Source organism: Sminthopsis crassicaudata, chromosome 5 (genome assembly GCF_048593235.1).
Source record: "Sminthopsis crassicaudata isolate SCR6 chromosome 5, ASM4859323v1, whole genome shotgun sequence".
Taxonomy (NCBI): domain Eukaryota; kingdom Metazoa; phylum Chordata; class Mammalia; order Dasyuromorphia; family Dasyuridae; genus Sminthopsis; species Sminthopsis crassicaudata.
Window position 1 is genome coordinate 230,561,929 of NC_133621.1, and position 27,394 is coordinate 230,589,322.

The 27,394-nt window shown below is 37.5% G+C and overlaps 1 protein-coding gene and 1 long non-coding RNA gene across 2 annotated transcripts in view; one reads left to right on the plus strand and one right to left on the minus strand.

Moving 5' to 3' along the window:
• Positions 1 to 4,853, minus strand: part of LOC141544349 (transmembrane protease serine 12-like) — a 46,608-nt gene extending 41,755 nt beyond the window's left edge. Inside the window, exon 1 of the mRNA XM_074270398.1 lies at positions 4,696 to 4,853. Coding sequence (XP_074126499.1) covers positions 4,696 to 4,783 — 88 coding nt within the window. The 5' untranslated portion in view covers positions 4,784 to 4,853. The remainder of the gene's footprint in view (positions 1 to 4,695) is intronic.
• A 256-nt stretch (positions 4,854 to 5,109) lies between these two features.
• On the plus strand, positions 5,110 to 5,932 carry LOC141544351 (uncharacterized). The gene is made up of 2 exons (XR_012482582.1): positions 5,110 to 5,348; positions 5,758 to 5,932. It is a non-coding gene; the product is annotated as an uncharacterized LOC141544351 (long non-coding RNA).
• Positions 5,933 to 27,394: the final 21,462 nt, after the last annotated feature.

The following is a 27,394-nucleotide window of genomic DNA, read 5'->3' on the forward strand; positions in this document are numbered from 1 at the left end:
TCCTCTACAGACTGCAGGAGGTAGCAGTGAGGCACTAGCAGGACAGCAATGGCTGCACTGAGTGCACTCTGAGACTCTCAGAGTGTTGAGACAGCTCTGGATGGGTGTGACCAGGTCCCTAGAGACCCTAGCTTTGTGGGGGTTATGGTCTTTATCCCCTATGTTTATAGCTTCTCTGCTGATCTACTGGCTTGCTGCCAGGGCAAAGTAGCCATACTGTGGTAAAGCTCTTCCCACAGAAACGGCTGAGATCATACCCCCATTGATAACAATTACTACTTATTAAGCTTCCTATTAAAGAGACTCATTCATTCAATTCTTATTCAAATTCAGCTCAAGCTGTACCCAGACCTATTAAGAACTGCTCTCAGCTTGTAGCCAAAGGCTTCTATTATAAAAAATGACAATTTTAAATCCTCTTCTTGCAAAAGAGCCAATATGTCAACCCTGGCATAGCAAACTGTGCCCGCTGGAATATTCTCTTTCAGCGTTACCCTCTTTTTATCCTCACCTATTTCCCTAATGAGATTTTATATCTCTTTGTCTCTACTAGAAACCTTTCTTCTCTGCCAGGACTTCTCCACTAAGGAATTCAGTCTTTCTATTTATGCATAGCAAAGGCTGACTTCCCAATGCCTATAATAAACTTCTTTTTATCAGTCTAGCTTTTCGGGTTCGTAAATTCCTTTACAAAAGACCTCTGCACCATCAGAAGGGGGTTCCCCAAAACTCTACCCATGTGCCGAATCCCAAGGGAATTTAGAGGAGCCATTTGGTTCCCTGAACCCCAAACCTGCCATTAACCTCATCATTTAACTGCTTGATCACCAGAAACCCTAATCTCATTTTGGTTCCCTGAGTCTAATCTCATCAATACCATCTAGATGAGTTGTCTTTCTCACTCACTTCAGACTCTTACATCTCCGCCATTCAATCTAAACTTCTCTCTTTTTAAGATCACCAGAAATTTTTAAAATCCTAAATCCAATAGCCTTTTCTCAATCCATATCCTTTCTCTTTCTGCAACATGTGATCCTTCCTTAATTTCTTTTCCTATTTGTTGGATCAATTCCTTCTCTATCTTCTTTGCAAGTTCATTATTCATATTCTGCCCCAACTATAATAAGAGTACCCTCTGGCTCTATCCTGGGGTCCTCTCCTCTCTTCTAAACTCTTTCTTTTGGTGATCTCATGAGTTTGTATGGCTGAGGAAACTATCATCTCTATGCATGGGATTCCCATATTTACACATCCTGAGTTTTAGCTCCATATCTCTAATTTATAGTTTATTCCAATTGTCTACTTTATCTTAATTATAGATTAATAAAGGCAGAACTGGGAGGCATCTGAGAGATTAATGAGTCCAACTGCCTCATTTTTACAGATGAAGAAATTAATGGCCAGAGAGGTGAAATTCTCACAAATTCTAAGTGGTAGACAGGATTTGAACCCAGGTCTCCTGTGTAATAATTGTGAACCTTTTCATAAGGAAGTGACCGATCCATTCTTGGAAATCTTAAAGTACAAATTGAATCATGCTTGTCTAGGATGCTATATATGGGTTTCCCATTTCAAAGAAAGGTTAGGGATAGAATGGTACACCACAACAGAATGCTACATTTGAAATCCAAGGATCCAACCTTTTACTATTATGTTTACTTACTACTTGTGTGACTGGACAATCAGTCTACTAACCTCTCCGTATTGCCTAGCTCTAAATCTATCAAGACTGGCCAAGGTGCTCTCAGGGTCCTTTCATATCTGAGGATTCTGTGAATAGAAAATTTCCTACATATATGTTCTAAGATTATGAAAAAGCTTCCCCCAGGAGACGCATGAGTTTTTGATTTTCCCAGACACATACTTCCAAGAGCTATCCAGAAGATACTTGTGGGAAGACAACTTCACTTTTTATATGACTTCAGCATCTATAGCATTTCAGTGAACACCAGCAATTCACAGTCATTTGATGCGATATATATATCTTTTAAAATTTCTCCCAAATAGAAACCTCTCAAACAGCAAAAACAACTTAGAAGGTCAGCAAAAAAGGTTTGTTGCATTTGGGTGAGAATGGAATACAGTCCAAAGCAGGCAGTACCAGCACAGTCCTAGCAAATCAGGAGCAGACTTTGGGAGCCACTGAATCAGCAGCAACTGCTTCTAGAGCTCTCAGCCTACAGATGGTTGAGGCAGGATGTCAAACAACTGGTCAGAAGGTGATTACAGAGCTCTCTTTGTTAGCACTGAGGCACTGTTACTTTGTCTGTACTCAGATCCAGATTGCAGTTCTGAGTGGCAGTCTCAGGGCAAGGAAGAGCATTAGCAGATCAAAGCTTGCAGCCACAGGGGAACAGGACCTTCTTCACAGTTCCAGGGCAGAAAAGAATGCTAGTGGTCACTCACAGACCACAGATGAGCACAGGCCAGAAGAAAACACAGCTGCACAAAACCCTTGATGTTTGGGACAATGAAGCAAGAGTTGTACTTTGACAAAAAGTTAAAAGTCAAATATAGGCTGAGAAAATGAGCAAATAAGAGAAAAAAAATTCTGACCAAAAAAAATTCTGACCACAGTTACTATGGTGACAAGAGAGATCAAATACACACTCAGAAGATAACAAAATCAAAGCTCCTACATCCAAAGCTTCCAAGAAAAAAAATGAATTGGTTGCAGACCATGAAAGTACTCAAAAAGGATTTTTAAAATTGAGTAAGAGGAGCAGAAGAAAAATTAGGAAGAGAAATGAGAGTGATGCAAGAAAATCATGAAAAACAAGTCAATAGCTTGGTAGAGAAGATACAAAAAATACTGAAGAAAAACAGACTAGGCTTAGGTTCTACAATGGTAAATGATGAAAATTATGCATATGTTTTGAAAATTAAAACTTTAATTAAAAAAAAAAAAAAAGACTAGGCCAAATGGTAAAAGAAGTTCAAAAAGCCAATAAGGAGAAAAATGCCTTAAAAACCAGAACTGGTCAAATTGGGGGGGAGGAGGGGAAGGGAAGCCATTGAAGAAAATAACTCCTTTAAAAGAAAATACAAAAACTGAAGAAGATAATTGAAGAAAATAATTTCTTAAAAACTAGAATTGAGCAAAAGGAAACTAATGAGTTTAAGAAAAATCAAGAAACAATAAAACAAAACCAAAAGAATAAAAAGAAAAAAGAAAACAATGTGAAATATTTCAGTAGAAAAACAACTGACTTGGAAAATGGATTCAGGAGAGATAATTTTAAAATTACTGAACTATCTAAAAATCATGATTAAAAAAAAAGAGAGACCCTAAATATTCTTCAAGAATTGTAAAGAAAAACTTCCAAGATATTCTAAAACCAGAGAGCAAAACATAAATTAAAATAATTCAATCACCTCCTGAAAGAGATCCCAAAATGAAAACTCCCAGGAATATTATAGCAAATTCCCGAGCTCCCAGTGTAAGAGAAAAATATTACAAGCAGCCAGTAAGAAGCAATTCACAGTTAAGACAACACGAGATTTGGCCAAGTAATTCAATATATGTCAAACATATGCATTTCTTCTATAAATAGTTCCACAACTATCACACTGCGTGAGAAAAATTAGATCAAAAAGGGAAAAGAAAATGAAAAAAAAAAAAAAAGCAAACAACAAAAAAAAAATGAAAATACTATGTTGTGATTCACATTCAGTCCTTTCTGCATGCAAATGGTCTTTCCATTCACAAATCTATTGGAATTGCCTAGAATCACATTGTTGAGAAGAAACATGTCCATTAGAATTGATCATGTCGTAATCTTGTTACTGTCCTGGCTCTGCTCACATCACATAGCAACAGTTCTCTAGTTGGCTAATCTCTTGGTACTCAACTCAGGCTCCCTTACTGCTATGTTTATCAGTTACTGGTTTCTTTGTGGGTTTTGCGGCCACAAAGAACCTCCCCTTGATTTATCTTTCATGAATTCAGGAAATCTACCCCTCAGTCTGTTACAATTCAACAGTTCTTATTTAATCTTTTCATAGCTTCCAAATCGTTATCCCTCTTTATGCCAATTTCTTTCTTCGTTTAATTGTTTACAATGTATCCTGTATAGCTCTCTCCAGTGCACAGCTGTTAGCATGTTGCCTCTCCCAATAGGTGGGAAGTTTTGCCTTCCCCAGTCAGTATTAAGGTTATTAATAAGCTCTGGGCTCAGCAAACTACCCTCCGCAACCTGCCTCACCCCCACTGCTTTTTTTGTATCTTATAAAGAGCTAAAATCGTCTTCAAGAGGGCCTGAGTTTGCAGATCTTGGATCACAACACCTGGCATACAGTAGGTACTTAATGCTAATTAAATCAAATTACCTAACTTCTTGTCTTTGGCTTTTAGCAACCAAACTAATCTCGTCAAGAGACAAGTGGAATTGAGAGAATGGCAACGCCAAGCCCAATTATAAGGAATTAAGAAGTGGTGGAGGGGGCACGGGGAGGGGGTAGACCTGGGTTCAAATCCTACCGCAGGCACGACATTTTAGTGGTGACCCCAGCCAAGTCCCTTTAGCGGTCTGCGCTTCAATTTCGCCCTTTACACAGACTGACTTCAGGTTCTAAATCTGCCCCTGCTGCGGGAGACCTGCAAACACTGCGGCTGACCTGCACCCACAAGCCGCGGAGGACAGGTGTGGGCCCCGCCCAGGGGGAGGGGAGAGGAAGGGGGCGGGCCAGGCTTACTCCTGTCGAAGAGCGTCCCTTGGTCGCTCGCATACGTGAAGTTGCCCCACATTAACCACAGGGCGGCGCCCACAAGCCTACACCCCATCTTGGGAGGGGGGGAAGAGAGAGGGAACGGGAGGAGAGATGGCGACGGCCGCGTTGTTTATCCTTCCTCTGACGTCAATGAGAGGCGCGGCTGGCCTCGCTGCAGGAAGTGCGGCAGGAAGAGCTCTCGGCAGCGAGCTGCACGTGGTTCATAATGACGTCACTGACAGATTGAGGAAGGGCGGTGGAAGGAGGGGGCGAGGGGTGAGGAGCGGGAGTCGACTGAGTGCTCTTCTCCCCTGCCCCTAATAACAAATAGGAAATGAAAACAAGTACAGCAGGGGGCTCCCTTTTCCTTCCTGACTTGGGGGGGGGGGGTCTCACCTCGCCAAACTCCAGGCCGCCTATCTTTCCCTGTTGCCAACCACCGCTAGGGGACGCCGCGGAAACAGCCCCAGGTTATGTCAGTACTGTCAGCCTCAGTTGTAAAATGGTTGATAATACTTTTCACCTGCCTCCTCCGATAACTTACCTGTTATTGGCCGGTTTTGCGCAAGAATTCTCAGTCCCAGTCTGCAAGCAAGGTTTGGCAAAAATGGGTTTATTTTCACTGAGCAGCTCTTTCGGTGAGCTCTGGGATACAGTCTTGATTTCTTTAGCTTTCTATGGCTTGGGGCTAGGGACCGATTGAGGGACAATAAGGGTGGTGATTGTTTCCCAGACCAAAGTGATTCCCGGATCAGTTGGAGGTGGGAGTTTCCTGTGGAAACCAGGTAGTTTTCCTAGAACCGGAAGGGGTTGAGATTCAGGATTTTTTCTAATCCAAGTCCTCCCTGTAAAGAGCAGGACTTTTGGAGAAATATACTTAAGGCTCAGTATGATTGACTTAAATAATGCGTTACCTCAGTGGAATTGATAAGACATTGATTATCCAGTTGAGCACTTGAGTTCTTTAGTTCTATATGATTGATTTAATGTTACAACAAATAATGGTTCCCTCGTGATATAATATTGGTTTATATGTAATTGTAATAGAGCATATAAACTGGGGACAAACTCAGCTAGAGGGAGGCTTTAAGATGGACTGTTGTGGTGGCTCTCCTGCATTCCTCCACTGAAACAAGACCCATTCCCGAGGGCCTCCAGAAAATAGCCGGGTCCAGGCGAGGAGACAGACTGTGAAGGAGATAATAAAGACTTATGGACTTTATCTCTGGCTATTCTGGTGGTGATTACTCTGTTGAAACAAAGGCGGGTCCCAGGACCTCCAGAAAGCTAACTAGAACATTACACATTCCCTCTCCCCCCAAAAGATCAGGAGGACACAGTTCTATTACATCATCTCTACTTTAAAGGTTCTTAAACCAGGTTTTGTGAAGGATTTTAGGGCACCTGTGGGATGACTAGAAGAGAATAAACCATGTCTTTGTTCCAATAAAGTTGATTTCCTTTGTAATTCCCTCCCCCAAAAAGATAATGTATATATAAAGCACTTAGCAGTGCCTAGAACATTTTGTTGAGCTTCAAGGAACCCCAATATAGTTGATCCCCATGGAGCCACATAGAGGCTAATATTGTCTGTGAAGTTTTCTTGGCAATGATAATAGAGTGGTTTGTCATATCCTTTTCCAATGGATTAAGGCAGAGAAAGATTAAATTTGAACTTGGATTTTCCTGACTCCAGGCCACACAGTGCTCCATTCACTGAGCCTCTTATTTGGCACCCAGTAGGTGCTTAATAAATGTTTGTTAGTTGTGTGACCCTGAGAAAGTCACGGCAGTTTATCTGCAAAATTGCACTTAACTCATAGTAATGAGGGAAAGGAAAGGGGGAACTATTGCATAGATAGTAAAATAATCCCATGAGGCGCACTGTCCCCTGTAAATGAATTTACAAGCCCCAAAACCTAGATTGATAAATAAAAGGTTTATTGTAGAAGTTTGGAAGTAAAGCTCAGTTAGAAAGACGCCAGGGCCAGAGGTGGCCACTAGGCAGGCAGGAACTCTTATATGGGTAGAAGGATACCATGTGTTGGCTGGGAGGGCTCCTGCAAAGACAGTTTGGGCTTGGCCCTTTTTCTATCTAGAAGATGATGGGTGGTACCCCTAAGTTCTCTGTTAGCTCAGATCAGGTGAGGGCTGGGGGAAGCTGAGCTGATAGTGGGGCTGGGCCCAGATATTCAAAGGGTGCCTTTGACCAGGATTTGTGAATCAAGGTCAACCATGCGTTGGGCAATTAGAAAGGAATCTTAAAGGGACCTCAACCCCCATCAATAGGGAAGATCTTGAGGATCAAATGAGATTCTATCTATATCTTTAATATCTATATCAACCTATCTATATGTAAAACACTTAGCAATGACTGATTCATAATAAATGCTTAATATATGCTCATTCCCTTCCCAACATGTGATGCTTATCTATCTGTGAGGTAGGAGTAGAATGGTTTTCAGAATCTCTGAACAACAAAATGATGGGGTATGAGAATTGAGGGTTAAGAGATCCCCTCTGGCTGATGTCACAGATTCTTGTGAAAGAATTGGCAAACCCTGAGTTTGTGGCAAAAAGGGATTTATTTACACTAAGAAGACAGCTTTCTTAGTGGGCAAAGAATCGTTGGGATTATTTTTGTGAAAATTTGGGTATGTGTAATTTTATCATATTTTATCATATGACTCCAAGCCAGGGGTCAATTTCCAGATGAATGAGGCACTAATCTCCAACTCAACAGAGGGCCTTTGCTATGTCTCAGGTTGAGATTTCCAATTGAATGAGATTACTTATCTAGAAGTTGCCCTTATGGACAAAAAGGTGGGCCTTCTCAGAGCCCCAGAGGATTTGAGACTCTGGACCAGCTTTCCTCCAGGTTTTACATCAGGGCCTTTCTAACCCTTCCCCCGCAAATTAAAGGGACTACAATTTACAACAGGGCTCCCCTCAAAGATTAAAGGGGACCAAAGATTAAAGAGTCATTTACCCCCCAAATTCAAAGGGACTAGTTCTCATCTTCTGTAGCTGCTTCAAATTGACAAGGATTATAGAGCTGAACCCAATATTCAGGCCAGGAGGGGAAGTAGCAGTGGCATCTAAGAGATGTTGTGTGCCCAAGTCAGTTGTCCCATGATCTTCTGGCTAAAGGAGCAGTTGAAAGTTTGTAGCTTGGAGCCTGGAGGAAACAAATCTCACAAGCCAATTAAAAATGCAGGGGCCAAATATGAGTAAAAAAAAAATAATTAGAAGTGGAGTTAGTATAGGGGTTAGTAGAAACCATAATCAGGAACCCCATCCAGAGGAAGACTGGTGGGGGGGGCATGAGGAGTTTTCCATAAATGTCTTGCATCCAGCCAGCTTTCTCTAAGATTCAGTACAAAGTTCAACTTTCCCTGAATTATTGATGTACATATAGGAAGATAAATTGAGCAGGGCACAAATACTTCCACTAGAGGCAAGGAGATAATCCAAGGCCATTCAGTTATCTAAAACCAATGATTCTTGGATCTCTGGGAGAGAGTGTGCAGTTTCATTAGGCAGCTGGTTAATTGTGGTAGTCAGGTTGTAGAAGATGTTTTCATTCACATTTCATTCGCATCTAGCATTGCAGTGCCTTTCTTAAAATACCAAAGAACATTTTCCCAAAATCCCCATCTTTGTCTCCTTGAAGGAGTGGGGGCAGTATTTGAGTCAGTGGGATTATATACACACTGAAATTGGGTAACCTAGGGTGCAAGACCCATAGGGTTTAAAAGGTGTTAGGCATAGGATAGAGAGAATTACAGGCTGGGGAGGGTTCCAGTTAGAAGCATTCCTCTAAAAGGGTCCCTTAGAAACAATGAAGTAGAATGGAGAATTTAGTTTACAGAGAAAAGGATATTCCTTAGGTGAACAGATGATATCTGAGGTCAAGTTTTGTAGTAGTTTCCTGGTTGCTTATCCCCAAGGATGATTATAGCTACATAAAATTCTATCAATAGGAATGTTAGTTTTCAAGAGTTTATGAAGAAGCTTCAAAGAAGATTTTGTAGAACCATTATGAGTTTGCCAGAATAATCTTGGAATGAATATACCCTACAGTTTTTTTTTAGGGTGGTCCATAGTCATAGGTACCTCTAGCCCTTGACCCACCTGTGTAGCTGGTACAGGTTGTCGAGGTGAAATTGAGGCAGGTTTGAGAGGAGTCATACTCACTTGCACCAACAGTATTGGTGGTACAGGTCAGCATCCCCACATCAAGGATAAAAAAACATGACCATTATGGGCCATGGTGACAACTACTGTCTCTGTGGTATAGGTGCAGTAATGTGTAAATATGAGATCTTTCCCAGCAAGAAAACAGGGGACAGCCAGATCCGAGTAGTTCCCCTGGGGAACTAGTACAAATGGAGTGGCCTCCAGGGTGGAGATGGTGACATTTGGGAATGGGACCTTTGCAAAAAAAAAAAAAAAAAAAAAGCATTAGGTTGCATCTGTGGGCCGCCTTGAGGGTGTTGATGACACATCCAACAATCCTGAACACCCCCATTACCTGCAGAGTTCCCTAGTCTGACTAGGAAGTTATCTCCCCACTGGTAAGGGCTCAGAGTAAGACCAGAGAAGCTGGAGAGAGAGTATTATTAGAAGCAAAGTTCTCATAGTGAGAAAGTAAAGAAGGAGATTATAGTGAGAGGAAGTCAGATAATTTAACCCTTCTTTCTCCAGAACTTTTTCAGGGATCTTGCAGAAGAGAAACTTCAGGTCCTCTATAGGTTCATAGGAATATTCTGAGATATCTGAAGGAGAGGTGACAGAAGCAGCATTTTTAATCCTAGAAATATGAGTCCAACTGGGGAACCCTTCCAATTTTACTGACATTGGAGTAGTCAAAATGACCTTATATGGTCCTTTCCACTTGATACCTAGAGGATCAGCACCTCGAGGTTTCCAAAATTTCAAGTATACCATGTCCCCCGGATTTACAGGGGAGGCAGTCTGAGTATGAGCATCTATAGGTTTAGGGAGATGTTCATTTGCATATTTAGAAAGTACCTTCTGGACTGCACTCAGCTGTGTGGCAAACTGTGACCCTGATGCTGTTCTGGATCTACAAGAATTTCAGTGGTTAGGAAAGGCCTCCTATACAGAAGTTCAAAGGGGCTCAGCTTACTGTTCTCTGGTGGTGAAATGCGGACTCTAAGAAGCCCTAATGGGAGATTCTTCACCCAATCCTCTGGAATCTCTAGGCACAGTTTAGTAAGGACTCACTTGAGAGTATGATTCATTTTCTCCGCGTTCCCAGAAGCCTGGTGTCCTCAGAGTGGAAGTGGTAAGTGATCTTAAGTGCCTTGGCCATTTTGGGTGTTCTGGGAAGTGAAGGCCAGATCATTGTCACTCTGTAAGGAGCAAGGTACCTTCTGAGCTTTCTCAATCCTATAGGAGGGGGGCAGCTAGGTGGCGAAGTGGATAGAGCACCAGCCTTGAATTCAGGAGTTCAAATCTGGTCTCAGACACTTAACACTTCCTAGCCCTGTGACCCTGGGCAAGTCACTTAACCCCAGCCTCAGGGGGGGGGAAATCCTATAGGAGAAAGCTTCTACTTAATTAGTATAAGGGTCAACAAAGACTAAAAGTAACTTGAAACTTCTACAGGAGGGTATATGCATAAAGTCTATTTGCCAATCTTTCTCTGGGTATGTTCCCCTTCTCCTGACGGGCTGCAGGAGAAGGAGATTGTTTCTCCCAGTTTGTGACCAGTAAAAATGCATTTCACAAGGTATTGAAGAGTATTTCTTCCCAAATGGGCAGCCTGATGAAGGCCAAAGATAAGTTTCTATTGACTTGCTTCTGGAATTAAGAGTTGGCTTGAAAGTATTTGAAACCAACCAGAAGAAGAAAGCGAATATCCCCTTTCTTCTGCAAGGATTTGTTCTTGTGGGCTATAAGAAGGGGTGTAAGAATCAGGGAGCTGGGGGATTAAAAGTGCCATAGTCAGGGGTGAATGGGCAGCAGTTTTAGTGGCTAAATCTGTAACCTTATTTCCCTTGACTTGAAATGAATTTCCCTTCTTTTTACAAAATATGACTGAAACCCCTCTGGGTCTGTGGACAGCTTGTAGTAATGTAGAATTTCTCCTGCATATTTAATAGGAGAATTCTTTGCTGTCAAAAGTCCCCTTTTCTTTCCATATAGCCCCATGAGTGTGCAAAATATGAAAAGTATATTTGGAGTCAGTATAGATATTCACTCTCATTTGCTTCCCCAGTTCCAAAGCTCTGGTTGGAGGTATGAGTTCAGCTTTCTGGGCAGAAGTCCCAGGGGGCAGTAATTTAGCTTCCAGGGTGCTATTGAGGGTAAACTTCCCACTAGGAACCCATTGATGCCCTTTGACTTCTAAAATGCTCTGCTGTCCTAGGGTAAATTTTGAGACTTCTTCTCTAAGGCACAAAGCCATTTTAGAGAAACTGAATCCAGTTCCTTTGAGAAATAGGCAATGGATCTGGAATCCCCCAGGGCCTGACCCTGCCTTTAGGAACTAAAGATCAAGAAAAGACTGCAGTTAAGCAGCTCCAAATCTCTTAGTTAAAAGTTTGTGCATAAGAAATTTCTCAATCCTGACAATTTTTCCCAGATTTCAGAGGGAATATGGGAGAGCTTTGAGAAAGACCATCTGGAAGTCTGAGAAGAGAAAATTGGGTCCTCAGTTTCACCATTAAATCACATCCCAATAAGGGAGCAAGATGGGAGAGAATAATAAGGAACAAGTGTTTAAATAACAGGTCACCAAACTGGCAAGGCAGAGGGAAAATCTCAAAATAATTAAGTTTCCTTTCTAATCCCATTCTATGGGGAGAGGGGCAAGTGAGACCAGAGTGCCAGAGCAAGAGGGAAGGCAAAGTCCTCATAGCAAAAAAAAATTCAATGGTCTTCCACATCGAAGAATCAGGAATAGTCAGGGTTCCACTGTCATGGTGGAACGAGAGGAAGCTTGACCAAGTTCCAAACTCCTGCCGGAGGGCAGGATATTGGAGTACTGGGGGGCAGCTGCTTGTCCCCTGTAAGCAGTCCCTTCTCCAGTGCCCCTCCTGGTTACATTCAGGGCAAGGATTGGGGAGTTTCCTGAGGGGACAATTTTGGGCCAATGACCCTGTCCATGACACCTAAAAAGCACGAACTCCTAAATTTCCCGGAAATGTCAGTAGCTAAAATATGGACTGTTCTCCATTTCTCACTTTAACTCTGTGATTTTTTTTTTCTCTGCTGCAGTTTGCTCCCTATTATTAAAGACTCCAACAGCTGTTTCTAACAGCTGAGTGGGAGAAGTTTGAGGGCCCAAAGCTGGCTTCTGCAGCTTCCTCCATATATCTAGAACAGATTGTTTAATATTAACATCTTCCCAGGAGAGATCAAGAAGGCTTTGGATCCCTCAAAAAAGTGGGTGGGGTCTTCCTAGTATTCAATACCACTGACTTACTCAGAATAGTAAGTGATGAGGAGTAAACTGAGGGTCTAAACCGAGATGGGTCAGTTCCTTTCAGGAGGTCTAATAATCTCTTTCTCCTTCCCAAAGTCCCAACAGGCCGGTCCATTAGCGAATGAATTTCGCTACTCAAGGCTGTGTAGAAACAAAGTCTTTATTGATTAGAATAGAAACACCGGAGAGTCGGTGGGCAAAATGGCTGCAAGGTACAAGGCCAGTTTGCAAAGAATAGATTTTTGGGTTCCCTATTTTATACAAAGCATAATTATTCAAATGCACTGATGTAAGGAGGTTCAGGAGAGTGATGTAGATAAGATAAGGATTTTCTTGTAATCTTTTGAGTAGAGACAGAAGTCTCTTCCCCTGCTGTGACATTTGGTCTGTTTGAGCACATTAGAATGGGGGTTGTAAAACTCCAACCAGCTCAGATAGCCCAAACTAGTTTGACCACATCAAAGTCCAAGTCCCAAATGGAGTTGGAGATCAAACAAGGAATATCAAGGGGCTACAGCCCCCATGAGTAAGAATATACTTTTATGAGACTAAATAATTCCTCTCTCCCCCTACCCCCCAGTCTCCTCCCTTAGTTCTTTCTTCTGGTTCCCCAACCAGTCTGATAGTTTCCATTATTGGATCATCTATCCCATGCCCTCCAACACTGGTCTTTTCTCTCCCTTATTTTCTTTGGTGGTTTTGTGTACTCCTGTGGGTTAAATAAGCATGTCTATATGGAAGACTCCCAAATCTATACAATATGGTTCTATCCTCTGAATTCACAGAAAATGGTCAAAGCTAAACTCATCCTTCCTTTAAAAAAACTCAATTTTTAATACTCACAGGTTTCTAAATTTATAAGTTTCTCATAGTTGGTGTCATCCTTGACTTTGCCTCCTTGCTCACTCCCAATTGCCAAGTTTTGTCAATTCTTTTTTTTTCCCCCTGAGGCAATTGGGGTTAAGTGACTTGCCCAGGGTCACACAGCTAGGAAGTGTCAAGTGTCTGAGGCCAATTTGAACTCAAAGTCCTCCTGACATCAGAGCTAGTCTCTATCCACTGCGCCATCTAGTGGCCACAAGTTTTGTCAATTCTACCTGTAAGCCATCTTTCACATTTATCTTCTCACCACTCACACTGTGCAGCTACAACCCTAGTTTAAACCCACCAACTTTTACTTTGGACTATGCAAATAGCCTCTCCATAACTTTCCTTAATTTTGACCAGTTCATCTTCACTTCTTTGTCAAAATCATGAAGCAGGGCTTTGTCTCCTCTGCCAAAAATCCTTGAGTGACTTGGATTTAACCTCTCTTTCCAATTTTACTTTGCATTAACTTCTTAACTATTGCTTAAACTCAATTTAACATTCCGTTTCCTGCTTCTCTGCCTTTGTACAAATTGGCTCTAATGCCTAGATTATACTTACATCTTAATCTCTGCTTTTCAGAGATCATTACTTCCTAAAATACTCAGCTCTGGGGACATTCTAGTGTTCTTTTCCTCTACCACTTTTCCAATTTTTAGCTTGCATTCCCTCTCACATCTTAGTTTGTATTTTGCCTATGTACACATACATTATTTCCATCCAGTAGAATGTATGCTTCTTGAGGGCAGAAACTGTTTTGATTTTTGTCTGGATGTTCAGCACCTCATTCGATTCTTTGCACATTGCATGTATTTATTTGATAGACAATACAAGACTACTTCTATAACAGAACATGGATAGTCCACTGGCTATAGTGTTGGACCTGAAGCCAGGAAGACCTGAATTCAAATCCAGTCACAGGCACTTACTAGCTGATAGTGATCATGGGCAAATCATTTAATTTCTGTCTATCTCAATATCTCAGGTTTTTTATGAGGATAAAATAAAATAATGTAAAGCACCTAGTATAGAGTGCTTTTCCCCTTTCCCCTTGATGAGATATGAATTACCTTTCTTGCAGCTTTATTTATTTACTTCTAGAAAGAATCTAAGTTTTAGGAGAACATAAATAGGCTGAAGGTTTCTATGTGTGTCTGAAGTGAAAATTTCCTACACTGGGATGTCAGTGTTTCTCTAGCTATGCCCTATTCATATCTCTTTTGAAATGATGCACAGGGTCACAGAGTTAGAGCAGGGACTTCAGAAGTTACTTACTCCAAAGCCTCTTAAACCATGGGTTGAGATACCACATAGGAGCCACTTATTATGTGGGGGAGGGGGGTGGTCACAAAATTTGGATTTATTATCAGTAAATATTCAATTTGTATACTTAGTTTTATACCTATGTACCAGGGTTGCATAAAAATTTCTCAGGCAAAAAAGGATCGATAGTGGAAAAAGTTTAAGAAGTCCTGAACTTGTCAACTCTTTTTTTTTTTAATTTTTTAAATTTTATTTTATAATTATAACTTTTTTTTTGACAGTACATATGCATGGGTAATTTTTTACAACATTATCCCTTGCACTTACTTCTGTTCAGATTTTTTCCCTTCCTTCCCCAACCCCCTCCCCCAGATGGCAGGCAGTCTTATACATGTTAAATATATTACAGTATATTCTAGATACAATATATGTGTGTAGAACCAAATTTCTTGTTGCACAGGAAGAATTGGATTCAGAAGGTAAAAATAACAGTTTACACTCATTTCCCAGTGTTCCTTTTCTGGATGTAGCTGATTCTGTCCATCATTAATCAATTGGAATTGGAATAGCTGTCAACTCTTGCATTTTATAAGATAAGGAATTGGTCACACAGCCTGTTTGTGTCAGAAGCAGAATATGAACTGAGATTTTCCTTGCTCTAGATCCAGCACACTATCCACTATGTCACTCAGGTAGCACTCTGTATCTGAAGAACTAAATATTTCCTGAAGGGGGAGGGAAAAGGGTGGAAATTACATCAAAAAGAACTGTATCAACTGTTTTATACTACTGTGAACTTTCCTATATTTTCCACATTATCTGTAAGGATGAAATAAAGGCTGTGTTACATCTCAGTGTTTGCATGGGCATTGGGGACTCTTTTATCAATGTGTGTGAAAACCTTAGCATGAGCTATATTTGAAGATTTCTTAGAATTACTGCATGGAAACAAAATGACTCAGATAGGATTCTTGGACTGCCTCAAAGATTGTACCCAATTCTTTTCAGCTCAGAGTTAGGAGTGTTAAGCTACTGATTACAGAAATGTATGTGGAAAAAGAAAAAAAGAACTCTCAGCACCTTGTTTTTTTTAATGGTGAAATGACTCATTACCAACAGTATTAATAAAACAGCTTATAAATATGACAGGAAATTAATTTAAGCCATATTTTTACTGTGTACCTCTGAATTGCAAGTAAAAAAAGATGGAATAAATGTGAATACTAAATGTATTTATCATAAAAGTAGAGAGGAAGTGATTTTTAAAATTAAAAACAAGATTGCTTGGTTACATTTTTCAAATTCTATACAATAAAAAGTAAAATTAATAGACTAGAAAAAATGTGATGAGTATAACATAAAATAACATCTAACTACAAAGACATAATTAATTTTATAAGACAATTCAACTTCAAAAATAAATTGAAATTGAAACAACTTTGAAATGCCACCCATCAAATTGACAAAAATTAATAAAAGCACTTCAAACACAAGGCTGGAAAAAAACATTTGAGAAAAAGATACTTCCCTTCCCCAGGTGAAATTTCAAAGTACAACTTTAATTAAACAATTTTGCAATATTCTACAACTTTGTTACTTTGATAGTTTTATGAATTTATGTTTTCATATTTCCTTGTGTACAGATCACAACCCACCCATACCTTTGCATATCTATGGTATTTACACACATATATTGTATCTAGGTTATAATTGTAACATATGTAAAATGTATGGGATTGCCTGTCATCTAGGGGAGGGAATAGAGGGAGGGAGGGGATAATTTGGAAAAATGAATACAAGGGATAATATTATAAAAATATATAATAAAAATTATTAAAAAAAATAAAAATTAAAATTTAAAAAAAAAGAATACATCTCATGCAGTATCGTTGTTGAAGTGTATAATGATCTCCTGGTTCTGCTCATTTCACTCAGCATCAGTTCATGTAAGTCTCTCCAAGCCTCTCTGTCTTCTTCCTGCTGGTCATTTCTTACAGAACAATAATATTCCATAACATTCATATGCCACAATTTACCCAACCATTCTGCAATTGATGGGCATCCATTCATCTTCCAGTTTCTAGCCACTACAAAAAGGGCTGCCACAAACATTTTGGCACATACAGGTCCCTTTCCCTTCTTTAGTATTTCTTTGGGGTTAGTAGTAGTAGCAGTAGTAACACTGCTGGATCAAAGGGTATGCATAGTTTGATAACTTTTTGGGCATAATTCCAGCTTGCTCTCCAGAATGGTTGGATTTTTTCACAACTCCACCAACAATTCATTAGTGTCCCAGTTTTCCCACATCCCCTCCAACATTCATTATTATTTTTTCCTGTCATCTTAGTCAATCTGACAGGTGTGTAGTGGTATCTCAGAGTGGTCTTAATTTGCATTTCTCTGATCAATAGTGATTTGGAACACTTTCATATGAGTGGAAATAGTTTCAATTTCATCATCTGAAAATTGTTCATATCCTTTGACCATTTATCAATTGGAGAATGGTTTGATTTCTTATAAATTAGAGTCAGTTCTCTATATATTTTGGAAATGAGGCCTTTATCAGAACCTTTAATTGTAAAAATATTTTCCCAATTTGTTACTTCCCTTCTAATCTTGTTTGCATTAGTTTTGTTTGTACAAAAGCCTTTTAATTTGATGCAATCAAAATTTTCTATTTTGTGATCAATAATGATCTCTAGTTCTCTTTTGGTCACAAATTCCTTCCTCCTCCACAAGTCTAAGAGGTAAACTATCCTATGTTCCTCTAATCTATTTATGATCTCATTCTTTATGCCTAAATCATGGACCCATTTTGATCTTATCTTGGTATATGGTGTTAAGTGTGGGTCCATATCTAATTTCTGCTATAACTAATTTCCAGTTTTCCCAACAATTTTTTTTCAAATAATGAATTCTTATCCCAAAAGTTGGTATCTTTGGGTTTGTCAAACACTAAATTGCTATAGTTGTACACTATTTTGTCCTGTGAACCTAACCTATTCCACTAGTCTATTTCTTAGCCAATACCAAATGGTTTTGGTGACTGCTGCTTTATAATTAGTTTTAGATCAGGTACAGCTAGGCCACCTTCATTTGATTTTTTTTTCCATTAATTCCCTTGAAATTCTCAACCTTTTGTTCTTCCATATGAATTTTGTTTTTATTTTTTCTGGGTCATTAAAATAGTTTCTTGGGAGTCTGATTGGTATAGCACTAAATAAATAGATTAGTTTAGGGAATATTATTATATTCGCTCGGCCTATCCAAGAGCATTTAATGTCTTTCCAATTATTTAAATCTGACTTTATTTTTGTGGCAAGTGTTTTGTAAAATTTGACTTTTCTTTGGTAGTTGGGTCCCCAAATATTTTATACTCTCAACATTTGTTTTGTTTTGTTTTGTTTTGTTTTTTTCTGAGGCTGGGGTTAAGTGACTTGCCCAGAGTCACATAGCTAGGAAGTGTTAAGTTTCTGAGATCACATTTGAATTCTGGTCCTCCTGAATTCAAGGCTGCCCCCTCAACATTTGTTTTGAATGGAATTTCTCTTTGTATCTTTTGCTGTTGATTTTGTTGGTGATGTATAAAAATGCTGAGGATTTATGTGGATTTATTTTGTATCCAGCAACTAGGAAAGATTTTTAAAGGAAAAAAAAAGCAGTTCCAAAAAATGTAATGAACATATTACCTATGTCTGATAATATATGCATTGTTCCACACTCTAGTCCCCTGCCACTTCTTTAGAAAAAAGGAGAGGTGTACATTTTCTCAATTTTACTTACTCCAGGGCCAAACTAGGTTAATTACAAATATACAGTCATTATCAATTGGTTTTTGTCCTTTCTGCTTACATTGCTATAATTATTATGTTTGGTTTTTTTTTTTGTTTTTTTTGTTTTGTTTTGTTTCTGCTTACTTCATCCTATATCAGTTCACATGAGAATTCTCATTCTTCTCTGAATTCTTTATATTCATTACTGTTTAAAGTGTGGGACTATTCAATTATATTTCTGTACCACAGCTTTTTTAGCTGTTTCCTAGGAGAGAGGCACTTTTCTATTCCCTAGTCCTTATTTTCACAAAACAAGCTGTTGTATTTTGATGTTGATTGATACTTTCTTAGCTAGCTTTGTTCTCCTTGGGGTATACTAGTGGTGGGGTTTCTGAGTTCAAATTTTAATAACTTTTTAAAGAATAATTCTTTGAAATATTCTGGGGTTTGACAATAACCCAAAATCATTTGCAAACAGTTGATTCTATAAAGCCTCATCCGTTTTTGACAGGGATTCTTAACATTTTTTTTGTATATCATTAATCTCATTGGCAATCTGGTAAAACTCAAATACCCTTCTCAGAAGAATAATGTTTTTTGTTTTGAGGGGATTTTTTGCTGAGGCAAGTGGTGTTAAGTGACTTGCCCAGGGTCACACAGCTAGGAAATGTTAAATGTCTGAGACCAGTTTTCAACTCAGTTCCTCCTGACTTCAGGGCTGGTGCTCTAGCACTATACCACTTGGCTGCCCCCAGAATAATTTTTTAAATGGAAAAAAACTCTAAAATACACACATGCACATATATCTATGTAGGTATGTAGTTTTAGTAAAAGGTGCCACAGGAGTTTTTGAACCTCCTGAGTTTAAATCTGGTCTTAGACACTGTCTTATTAGTATGATCCTGGGGTGAGTCACTTAATCCTGTTTGCTTCAGTTTCCTCAATTTGTAAAATTATTTGGAGAAAGAAATGGTGAACCACTCCAGTATTTTTGCCAAAAGAAATCCTACTGGGGTCATGGAAAGTTGGAAATGACTGAAGAATTATAGTTATCAATATATTTTTTTAATTAGGTTCATGGACCTCTGATAATGAAACTCTGATCTAAGGAATCCCTCTTTAAATCCTCTAAGTTAATGATAACTTTGATGAATATAAATCTTTCCAATTCATTTCTTGATTGATTTTAAGACTCAGGGTCATCATTATCTTCATTCTAATATAAAATAAATGCATTTGTAAAATATTAGAGAGGAAGATGGTGGGAAATTATAAAAGATTGCTTAATAAAATGAATGTATAAATGAAAAAAGTATTTACCATGTATTTTCTATGTGCAAAGCACTGAGAATACAAATAGAAAAGTAAGACAGTTGTCACCCTCAGGAGCTCATATTGTTTTTTTAAAAGTGAATTTTTTCTTTCATTTTTAATGTTTTATTTCTTTGAAAATTTTTTGTATTTTTTTTTTAAGTTTAGAGTTCCAAATTCTATCTTTCCCTGTGTCTCCTCCCTTTGATCCAGTTTATACATGTACAATATTATAAACATTTTCATATTAGTCATTTTATGAAAGAAAACTTTGGACAAAATAAAAAATAAAAAAGAATGGAAGGAAAGAAGGAAAGAAGGAATGGAAGGAAGGAAGGAAGGAAGGAAGGAAGGAAGGAAGGAAGGAAGGAAGGAAGGAAGGAAGGAAGGAAGGAAGGAAGGAAGGAAGGAAGAAAGGAAGGGAGGGAGGGAGGGAGGGAGGGAGGGAGGAAGGAAGGGAGAGAGGGAGGGAGGAAGGAAGGGAGAGAGGGAGGGAGGAAGGGAGGAAAAAAAGAAAAAAAATTGCATGCTTTGGTCTGTATTCAGACACTATCAGTTCTTTCTTAGGCAGATGGCATTTTTCATCACAAGTCCTTTGGAATTCTTTTAGATCATTGTGTGACTAAGAATAATTAACTTACAATCTTCATTGTACAGTGTTGCTGTTACTATGTAGAGCGTTCTCTTGGTTTTACTCACTTCACTCTATCTGTATATGTCTTTCCAGGTTTTTCTGAAATCATATTGTTCACCATTTCTTATAGCACAATAATATTCCACTAAAAATAATATACTAACACTTGTTTAGCCATTCACCAGTGGATGGATACCTCCTCAATTTCCAATTGTTAGCCATTATAAAAAGAGTTGCTATAAATATTTTGCACCAATAGGTTCTCCCCACCCCTGCTTTTTAAAAATTCCTTTGGGATACAGACTTAATAGGGATATTACTGGAATGATATACACAGTTTGAGAGCCCTTTGGGCATAGTTCCAAATTGCCTTCTCAAATGGTTAGATCAATTCACAGTTCCATCAATGCATTAGTGGCCCAGTTTTCCTACATTCCCTTCAACATTTGCCATTTTCCTTTTTTTTGTCATATTAGCCAATCTGATAGATGTGTGTCTCTCAGAGTTGTTTTAATTTGTATTTCTCTTATCAAGTGTAATTTAGGACATTCTAATGATAAGAAACTGTTATAGAGAGAAAAAGTTAAGAAAACTTGACAAGAGACCCAAATAAGCTAGATCATCCTAAAGGTATTCAAGGATAAAATTAGAAGGAAGAAAACTGAGATGAGAAAACAGAAAAGCTCTATCACAACTTCCTCTGCTGATGATGGAAACTACCATCAGAGCCTCCATTGTGCTGTTTGAGAAAGCAAAAATGACAATAGATAAAACAAAAATGGGAATATTATCTAGGTTAGACCAAGTAGAGGGTGTCCATGCTGGAGGTTACATAGTTTTGATAGTACTGAGGGATCTAACCTTAAGGGATATGAAAGAGGGGCACATGCTAAATATTTAAAGACTAATCAAGAAAATAACTAGCAACTCATATGCTAACTATTCCTGCAAACATTACAAAAGTAATCACATGCTCTGACCCAGTAATTCTATTAGGAATATCTCCTAAAATATTATCTAAAAGAAAAAGAGTTATAATAATATAATACATAATAATATAATAATTTTATGTGATTACTTGTAATTGTAAAAAATTAGAAACAACCTAAATGTCCAACAAATGGGAACAGTCAAATACACTTGATTCTTGTCATGTGTGGTAACTAAGTTCTGTGACGTTGCAATGAACACTGAATTAACAATGCTAAATATTGTATTTAAATGTAGTGTAAACTAGGTTGGGTTCCTGTGAGCTTCTGGGCACATTATTTTAGCACTTGCTGGAGCATCCTTACATATAAATCAATGAATTTCCTCTTCCTTTTTCTGGATATGGTATATTATTATGGATATGAATGTGGTAATATTGTTGACTCATTAATCTTGAACTTGTGGCCAACAGCACCATAATTCAGGTCTGAATGAAATTTATCTAAGACATATTTTTTCATAGTACAGCTTTCTTGTGCATAGGAACACTAGATGGCACTTCAGCACTAAGCTTTGGGACATTTACATATATATATATATATATATATATATATACACATATTCCCAATTATATGCAAAAGCAATTTTTAACATTTTTCAAAATTTTGAGTTCAAAATTCTTTCCTCCTCAGGGGCAGGGTACAGTGGATAGAGCACCAGCCTTGAATTCAGGAGGACCTGAGTTCAAATCTGGTCTCAGACACATAATAATTCCTAACTGTGTGACCCTGGGCAAGTCACTTAACCCCAGCCTCAGGGGGGAAAAAATTATTTCCTCTACCCTTTCTATCGTTATTTCCCTCATTAAGAAAGCAAACAATTTGACAAAGGTTATATATGTGTACTTATATTAGTCACATTGTCAACAAAAACCAAAAGAAAAGAAAGAAAAAGAAAATTTAAAATAAAAGTATTCCTTAAAATGCATTCAAACTCCATCAGTCTTTCTTTAAGTAGGTAGCATTGTAAATTGAGGGCCATTTAAAAAAAAAAAACACATTGTGGCAGCCCTTTTTGTAGTGGCTAGAAACTGGAAATTGAATGGATGCCCATCAGTTGGAGAATGGCTGAATAAGTTGTGGTATATGAATGTTATGGAATATTATTGTTTTGTAAGAAATGACCAACAGGATGAATACAGAGAGGCTTGGAGAGATTTACATGAACTGATGCTAAGTGAAATGAGCAGAAGGAGGAGATCATTATACACTTCAACAACAATACTAAATGAGGATCAAGTCTGATGGAAGTGGATATTTTTGGCAATGAAAAGATTCAATTCAGGTCCAGTTGACCAGTGATGAACAGAACCAACTACACCCAGAAAAAGAACATTGGGAAATGAATGTGGAGTGCTTGCATTTTTGTTTTTCTTCCCATGTTATTTTTACCTTTCTAAATCTGATTTTTCTTGTGAAACAAGAGAACTGTATAAATATGTGCACATATGTTGTATTTAAGACATACTTTAACATGTTTAACAAAATAAATAAATAAATACATAAATACATAAAACACAAAAAAAGAACAAAAATGGGAAAACTTGGGACTAAAGAATTGACCAAAAGGAAGATACTTATTTACAGTATGAGGAGCTAAAATAAAAAGGCAGAGTGTTGCTTTGTTTGATATCAGCTGGGAACATAAAGAGTTAGACAACTCAAATTTTCAAAACTCTGATTATAACGTATTATGAATATTGATTTTTAGTTACCAATAAATTTTTACCAAGTAGGCAACTTTGTAAATACAGAATCCATAAATAAGGAATATTGACTGCAAATTGTAGTACATTAAGATAATACAATATTAAATTAAAATCACGAGTATGATGAGTTTTAAGAAATCTGGAAAAACTTTTATGAAATAATACAAAGTAGAAAGGTAGAAAAATAGCTTATGCATCAACTAACTATGTAAATGGAAAAGTGATCAAAGAATTCAAAAGATCATTCTAGTGTCTTGGAATAATAATTCTATTATTATAATTAAAAAAATTTTTTTTTTCTCCCTCCCTTCCCCTAAATCCCTTTCCTTGATGGCAAGTAATCCAATATAGGTTAAACATGTGTAAGCATTAGAACTTATTAGAACTATTACAGTAAAAGTAAAAAGATATTGTGAAAATAAAATTGCATGGACTTTAGAGTGGGAATAAAGAGAAGAGTTAAAGGTGACACTGAGGTAATGAGCCCAGATGATTAGTAGTGCCATCATGCCAATTATAGGCAGGGGCAGTAGATATAGCACCACATGGAGTCAGGAGGAACTGAGTTCAAATTCATACAACTCTTATCACTCTCTTAACTATACTAGCTGTGTTATTCTAGACAAGTCACTTAATTCCAATTATCTAAAAAAAAAAAAAAGCAGCAAAAAAACTTTGCATGTGTTGAGTTTGTACTGGTGAGTCATCAAGATGTTATAGCTACTCTATCATCATTAATGTCTAATTTGTTAAGCTCTTATTGTGTCCAGTCATAATGCTAATTACTCCAAAATAAAGAAGGCAAAAATATACTCTTTGCTCTCAAGAAGTCACCATCTTAATGGGAGTACAACATGTAAATAACTATATACTCATAAGATATGTAAAGTGTAAATAAAAGGTGATCTCAGAAGGAGTCAATAGCAGTGGGGGAAACTGCTCCCCCTACTTTATAGGAGTTGAATGAAAGGCCTCAAGCAGAAGGTAGGATTTGAGTTAAGTAACGAAGGAGTCTGAGAAAGATAGGAAGTAAAAGTGAGGATAAAGAAGAACCTTTTAAAAAAATACAAAACAGAATCAATTAAAAAACTATTAGAAATAAAATCCACAACTTTAACAAGGTTATAGGATACAAATAAATCTATATAAATCATCAGCATTCTCATGTATCACTAACGAAATCCAACAGCAAGAGATATAAAGAGAAATTCCACTTAAAATAAGTGTCGATAGTATAAAATATTTGGGAATCTATCTGCCAAGGGAAAATCAGGAATCATACAAACAAAACTACAAAACACTTTCCACACAAATAAAGTCAGATCTAAACAAATTGGGAAAAATCAAGTGCTCTTGGACAGGTCAAGCAAATATAATAAAGATGACAATACTCCCAAAACTAATCCATTTATTAGTGCTATACCAATCAGACTCCCAAGAAACTATTTTACTGATCTAGGAAAAATAACAACAAAATTCATATGGAAGAACAAAAGGCCAAGAATTTCTTTTTTTTCTTTTTTTTTTTTTAATTATATATATATATATATATATTTTATAATATTATCCCTTGTATTCATTTTTCCAAATTACCCCCCCTCCCTCTATTCCCTCCCCCCGACGACAGGCAATACCATACATTTTACATGTGTTACAATATAGTCTAGGTACAATACATGTGTGTGACTATCATTTTCTTGTTGCACAATAAACATTAGAATCCGAAGGTACATGCAACCTGGGCAGACAGATATTAGTGCTAACAATTTTCATTCCCCTCCCAGTGTTTCTTCTCTGGGTGTAGCTACCTCTGTCCATCATTGATCAACTGGAAGTGAGTTGGATCTTCTTTATGTTGAAGATTTCCACTTCCATCAGAATACATCCTCATACAGTATCGTTGTTGAAGTGTACAGTGATCTTCTGGTTCTGCTCATTTCACTCAGCATCAGTTGATTTAAGTCTCTCCAGGCCTCTCTATATTCCTCCTGCTGGTCATTTCTTACCAAGCAATAATATTCCATAACCTTCATATACCACAATTTATCCAACCATTCTCCAACTGATGGACATCCATTCATCTTCCAGTTTCTAGCTACAACAAAAAGAGCTGCCACAAACATTTTGGCACATATATGTCTCTTTCCGCTCTTTAGTATTTCTTTGGGATATAATCCCAGTAGTAGCGCTGCTGGGTCAAAGGGTATGCACAGTTTGATAACTTTTTGGGCATAATTCCAGATTGCTCTCCAGAATGGCTGGATTCTTTCACAACTCCACCAGCAATGCATTAGTGTCCCAATTTCCCCACATCCCCTCCAACATTTGTCATTATTTGTTCCTGTCATCTTAGCCAATCTGACAGGTGTGTAGTGGTATCTCAGAGTGGTCTTAATTTGCATTTCTCTGATCAGTAGTGATTTGGAACACTCTTTCATGTGAGTGGATATAGTTTCAATTTCTTCCTCTGAGAATTGTCTGTTCATATCCTTTGACCATTTATCAATTGGAGAATGGTTCGGTTTCTTATAAATTAGGGTCAGTTCTCTATATATTTTGGAAATGAGACCTTTGTCAGAACCTTTGTTTTTAAAAATATTTTCCCAATTTGTTACTTCCCTTCTAATCTTGTTTGCATTAGTATTATTTGTACAGAAACTTTTTAGTTTGATGTAATCAAAATCTTCTATTTTGTGATCAATAATGATCTCTAGTTCTCCTCTGGTCATAAATTCCTTCCTCCTCCACAAGTCTGAGAGGTAGATTATCCTCTGTTCCTCTAATCTATTTATTATCTCCCTCTTTATGCCTAAATCATGGACCCATTTTGATCTTATCTTGGTATATGGTGTTAAGTGTGGATCCATATCTAATTTCTGCCATACTAATTTCCAGTTTTCCCAACAGTTTTTTCCGAATAATGAATTTTTATCCCTAATGTTGGAATCTTTGGGTTTGTCAAAGATTAGATTGCTATAGATGTACCCTTTTTTGTCCTTTGTATCTAATCTGTTCCACTGATCTACCGGTCTATTTCTTAGCCAATACCAAATGGTTTTGGTGACTGCTGCTATATAATATAGCTTTAGATCAGGTACACTTAGACCACCTTCCTCTGAGTTTTTTTTTCATTAGTTCCCTTGCAATTCTTGACCTTTTATTCTTCCATATGAATTTTGTTGTTATTTTTTCTAGGTCATTAAAATAGTTTCTTGGGAGTCTGATTGGTATAGCACTAAATAAATAGATTAGTTTGGGGAGTATTGTCATCTTTATTATATTCGCTCGGCCTATCCAAGAGCACTGAATGTCTTTCCAATTATTTAAATCTGATTTTATTTTTGTGGCAAGTGTTTTGTAATTTTTCTCATATAATTCCTGACTTTTCTTTGGTAGATGGATTCCCAAATATTTTATACTCTCAACATTTGTTTGGAATGGAATTTCTCTTTGTATCTCTTGCTGTTGCATTTTGTTAGTGATATATAAAAATGCCGAGGATTTATGTGGATTTATTTTGTATCCTGCCACTTTGCTGAAATTTTGAATTATTTCTAGTAGCTTTTTAGCAGAGTCTTTGGGGTTCTCTAAGTATACCATCATGTCATCTGCAAAAAGTGATAGTTTAATTTCCTCATTTCCTACTCTAATTCCTTGAATCTCTTTCTCGGCTCTTATTGCCGAGGCTAGCGTTTCTAGTACTATATTGAATAGTAATGGTGATAGTGGGGAGCCTTGTTTCACTCCTGATCTTACTGGGAAAGGTTGCAGTTTATTTCTATTGCATATTATGCTTACTGACGGTCTTAAATATATACTCCTGATTATTCTAAGGAATAATCCATTTATTCCTATACTCTCAAGAGTTTTTAGTAGGAATGGATGTTGGATTTTGTCAAATGCTTTTTCTGCATCTATTGAGATGATCATATGGTTCTTATTAATTTGATTATTAATATGGTCAATTATATTAATATTTTTCCTAATATTAAACCAGCCCTGCATTCCTGGAATAAATCCTACTTGATCATAGTGTATTATCTTGGAGATGATTTTCTGAAGTCTTTTTGCTAATATCTTATTTAAGATTTTAGCATCAATATTCATTAAGGAGATTGGTCTATAATTTTCTTTCTCAGTTTTCGATCTACCAGGTTTAGGTATCAGTACCATGTCTGTGTCATAAAAGGAGTTTGGTAGGACTCCTTCATCCCCTATTTTTTCAAATAATTTATATAACATTGGGGCTAATTGTTCTTTAAATGTTTGGTAGAATTCACATGTGAATCCATCTGGCCCTGGGGATTTTTTCCTGGGGAGTTGATTAATAGCTTGTTCTATTTCTTTTTCTGAAATGGGACTATTTAAGCAATTTATCTCCTCCTCTGTTAATCTAGGGAGCCTATATTTTTGGAGAAAGTCATCCATTTCACTTAAGTTATCAAATTTATTGGCATAAAGTTGGGCAAAGTAACTCCTTATTATTTCTCTAATTTCCTCTTCATTGGTGGAAAGATCCCCCTTTTCATTTGTAAGACTATCAATTTGATTTTCCTCTTTCTTTTTTTTTGATCAAATTTACCAAAGGTTTATCTATTTTATTGGCTTTTTCATAAAACCAACTCTTGGTTTTATTTATTAATTCAATAGTTTTTTTACTTTCAATTTTATTGATTTCTCCT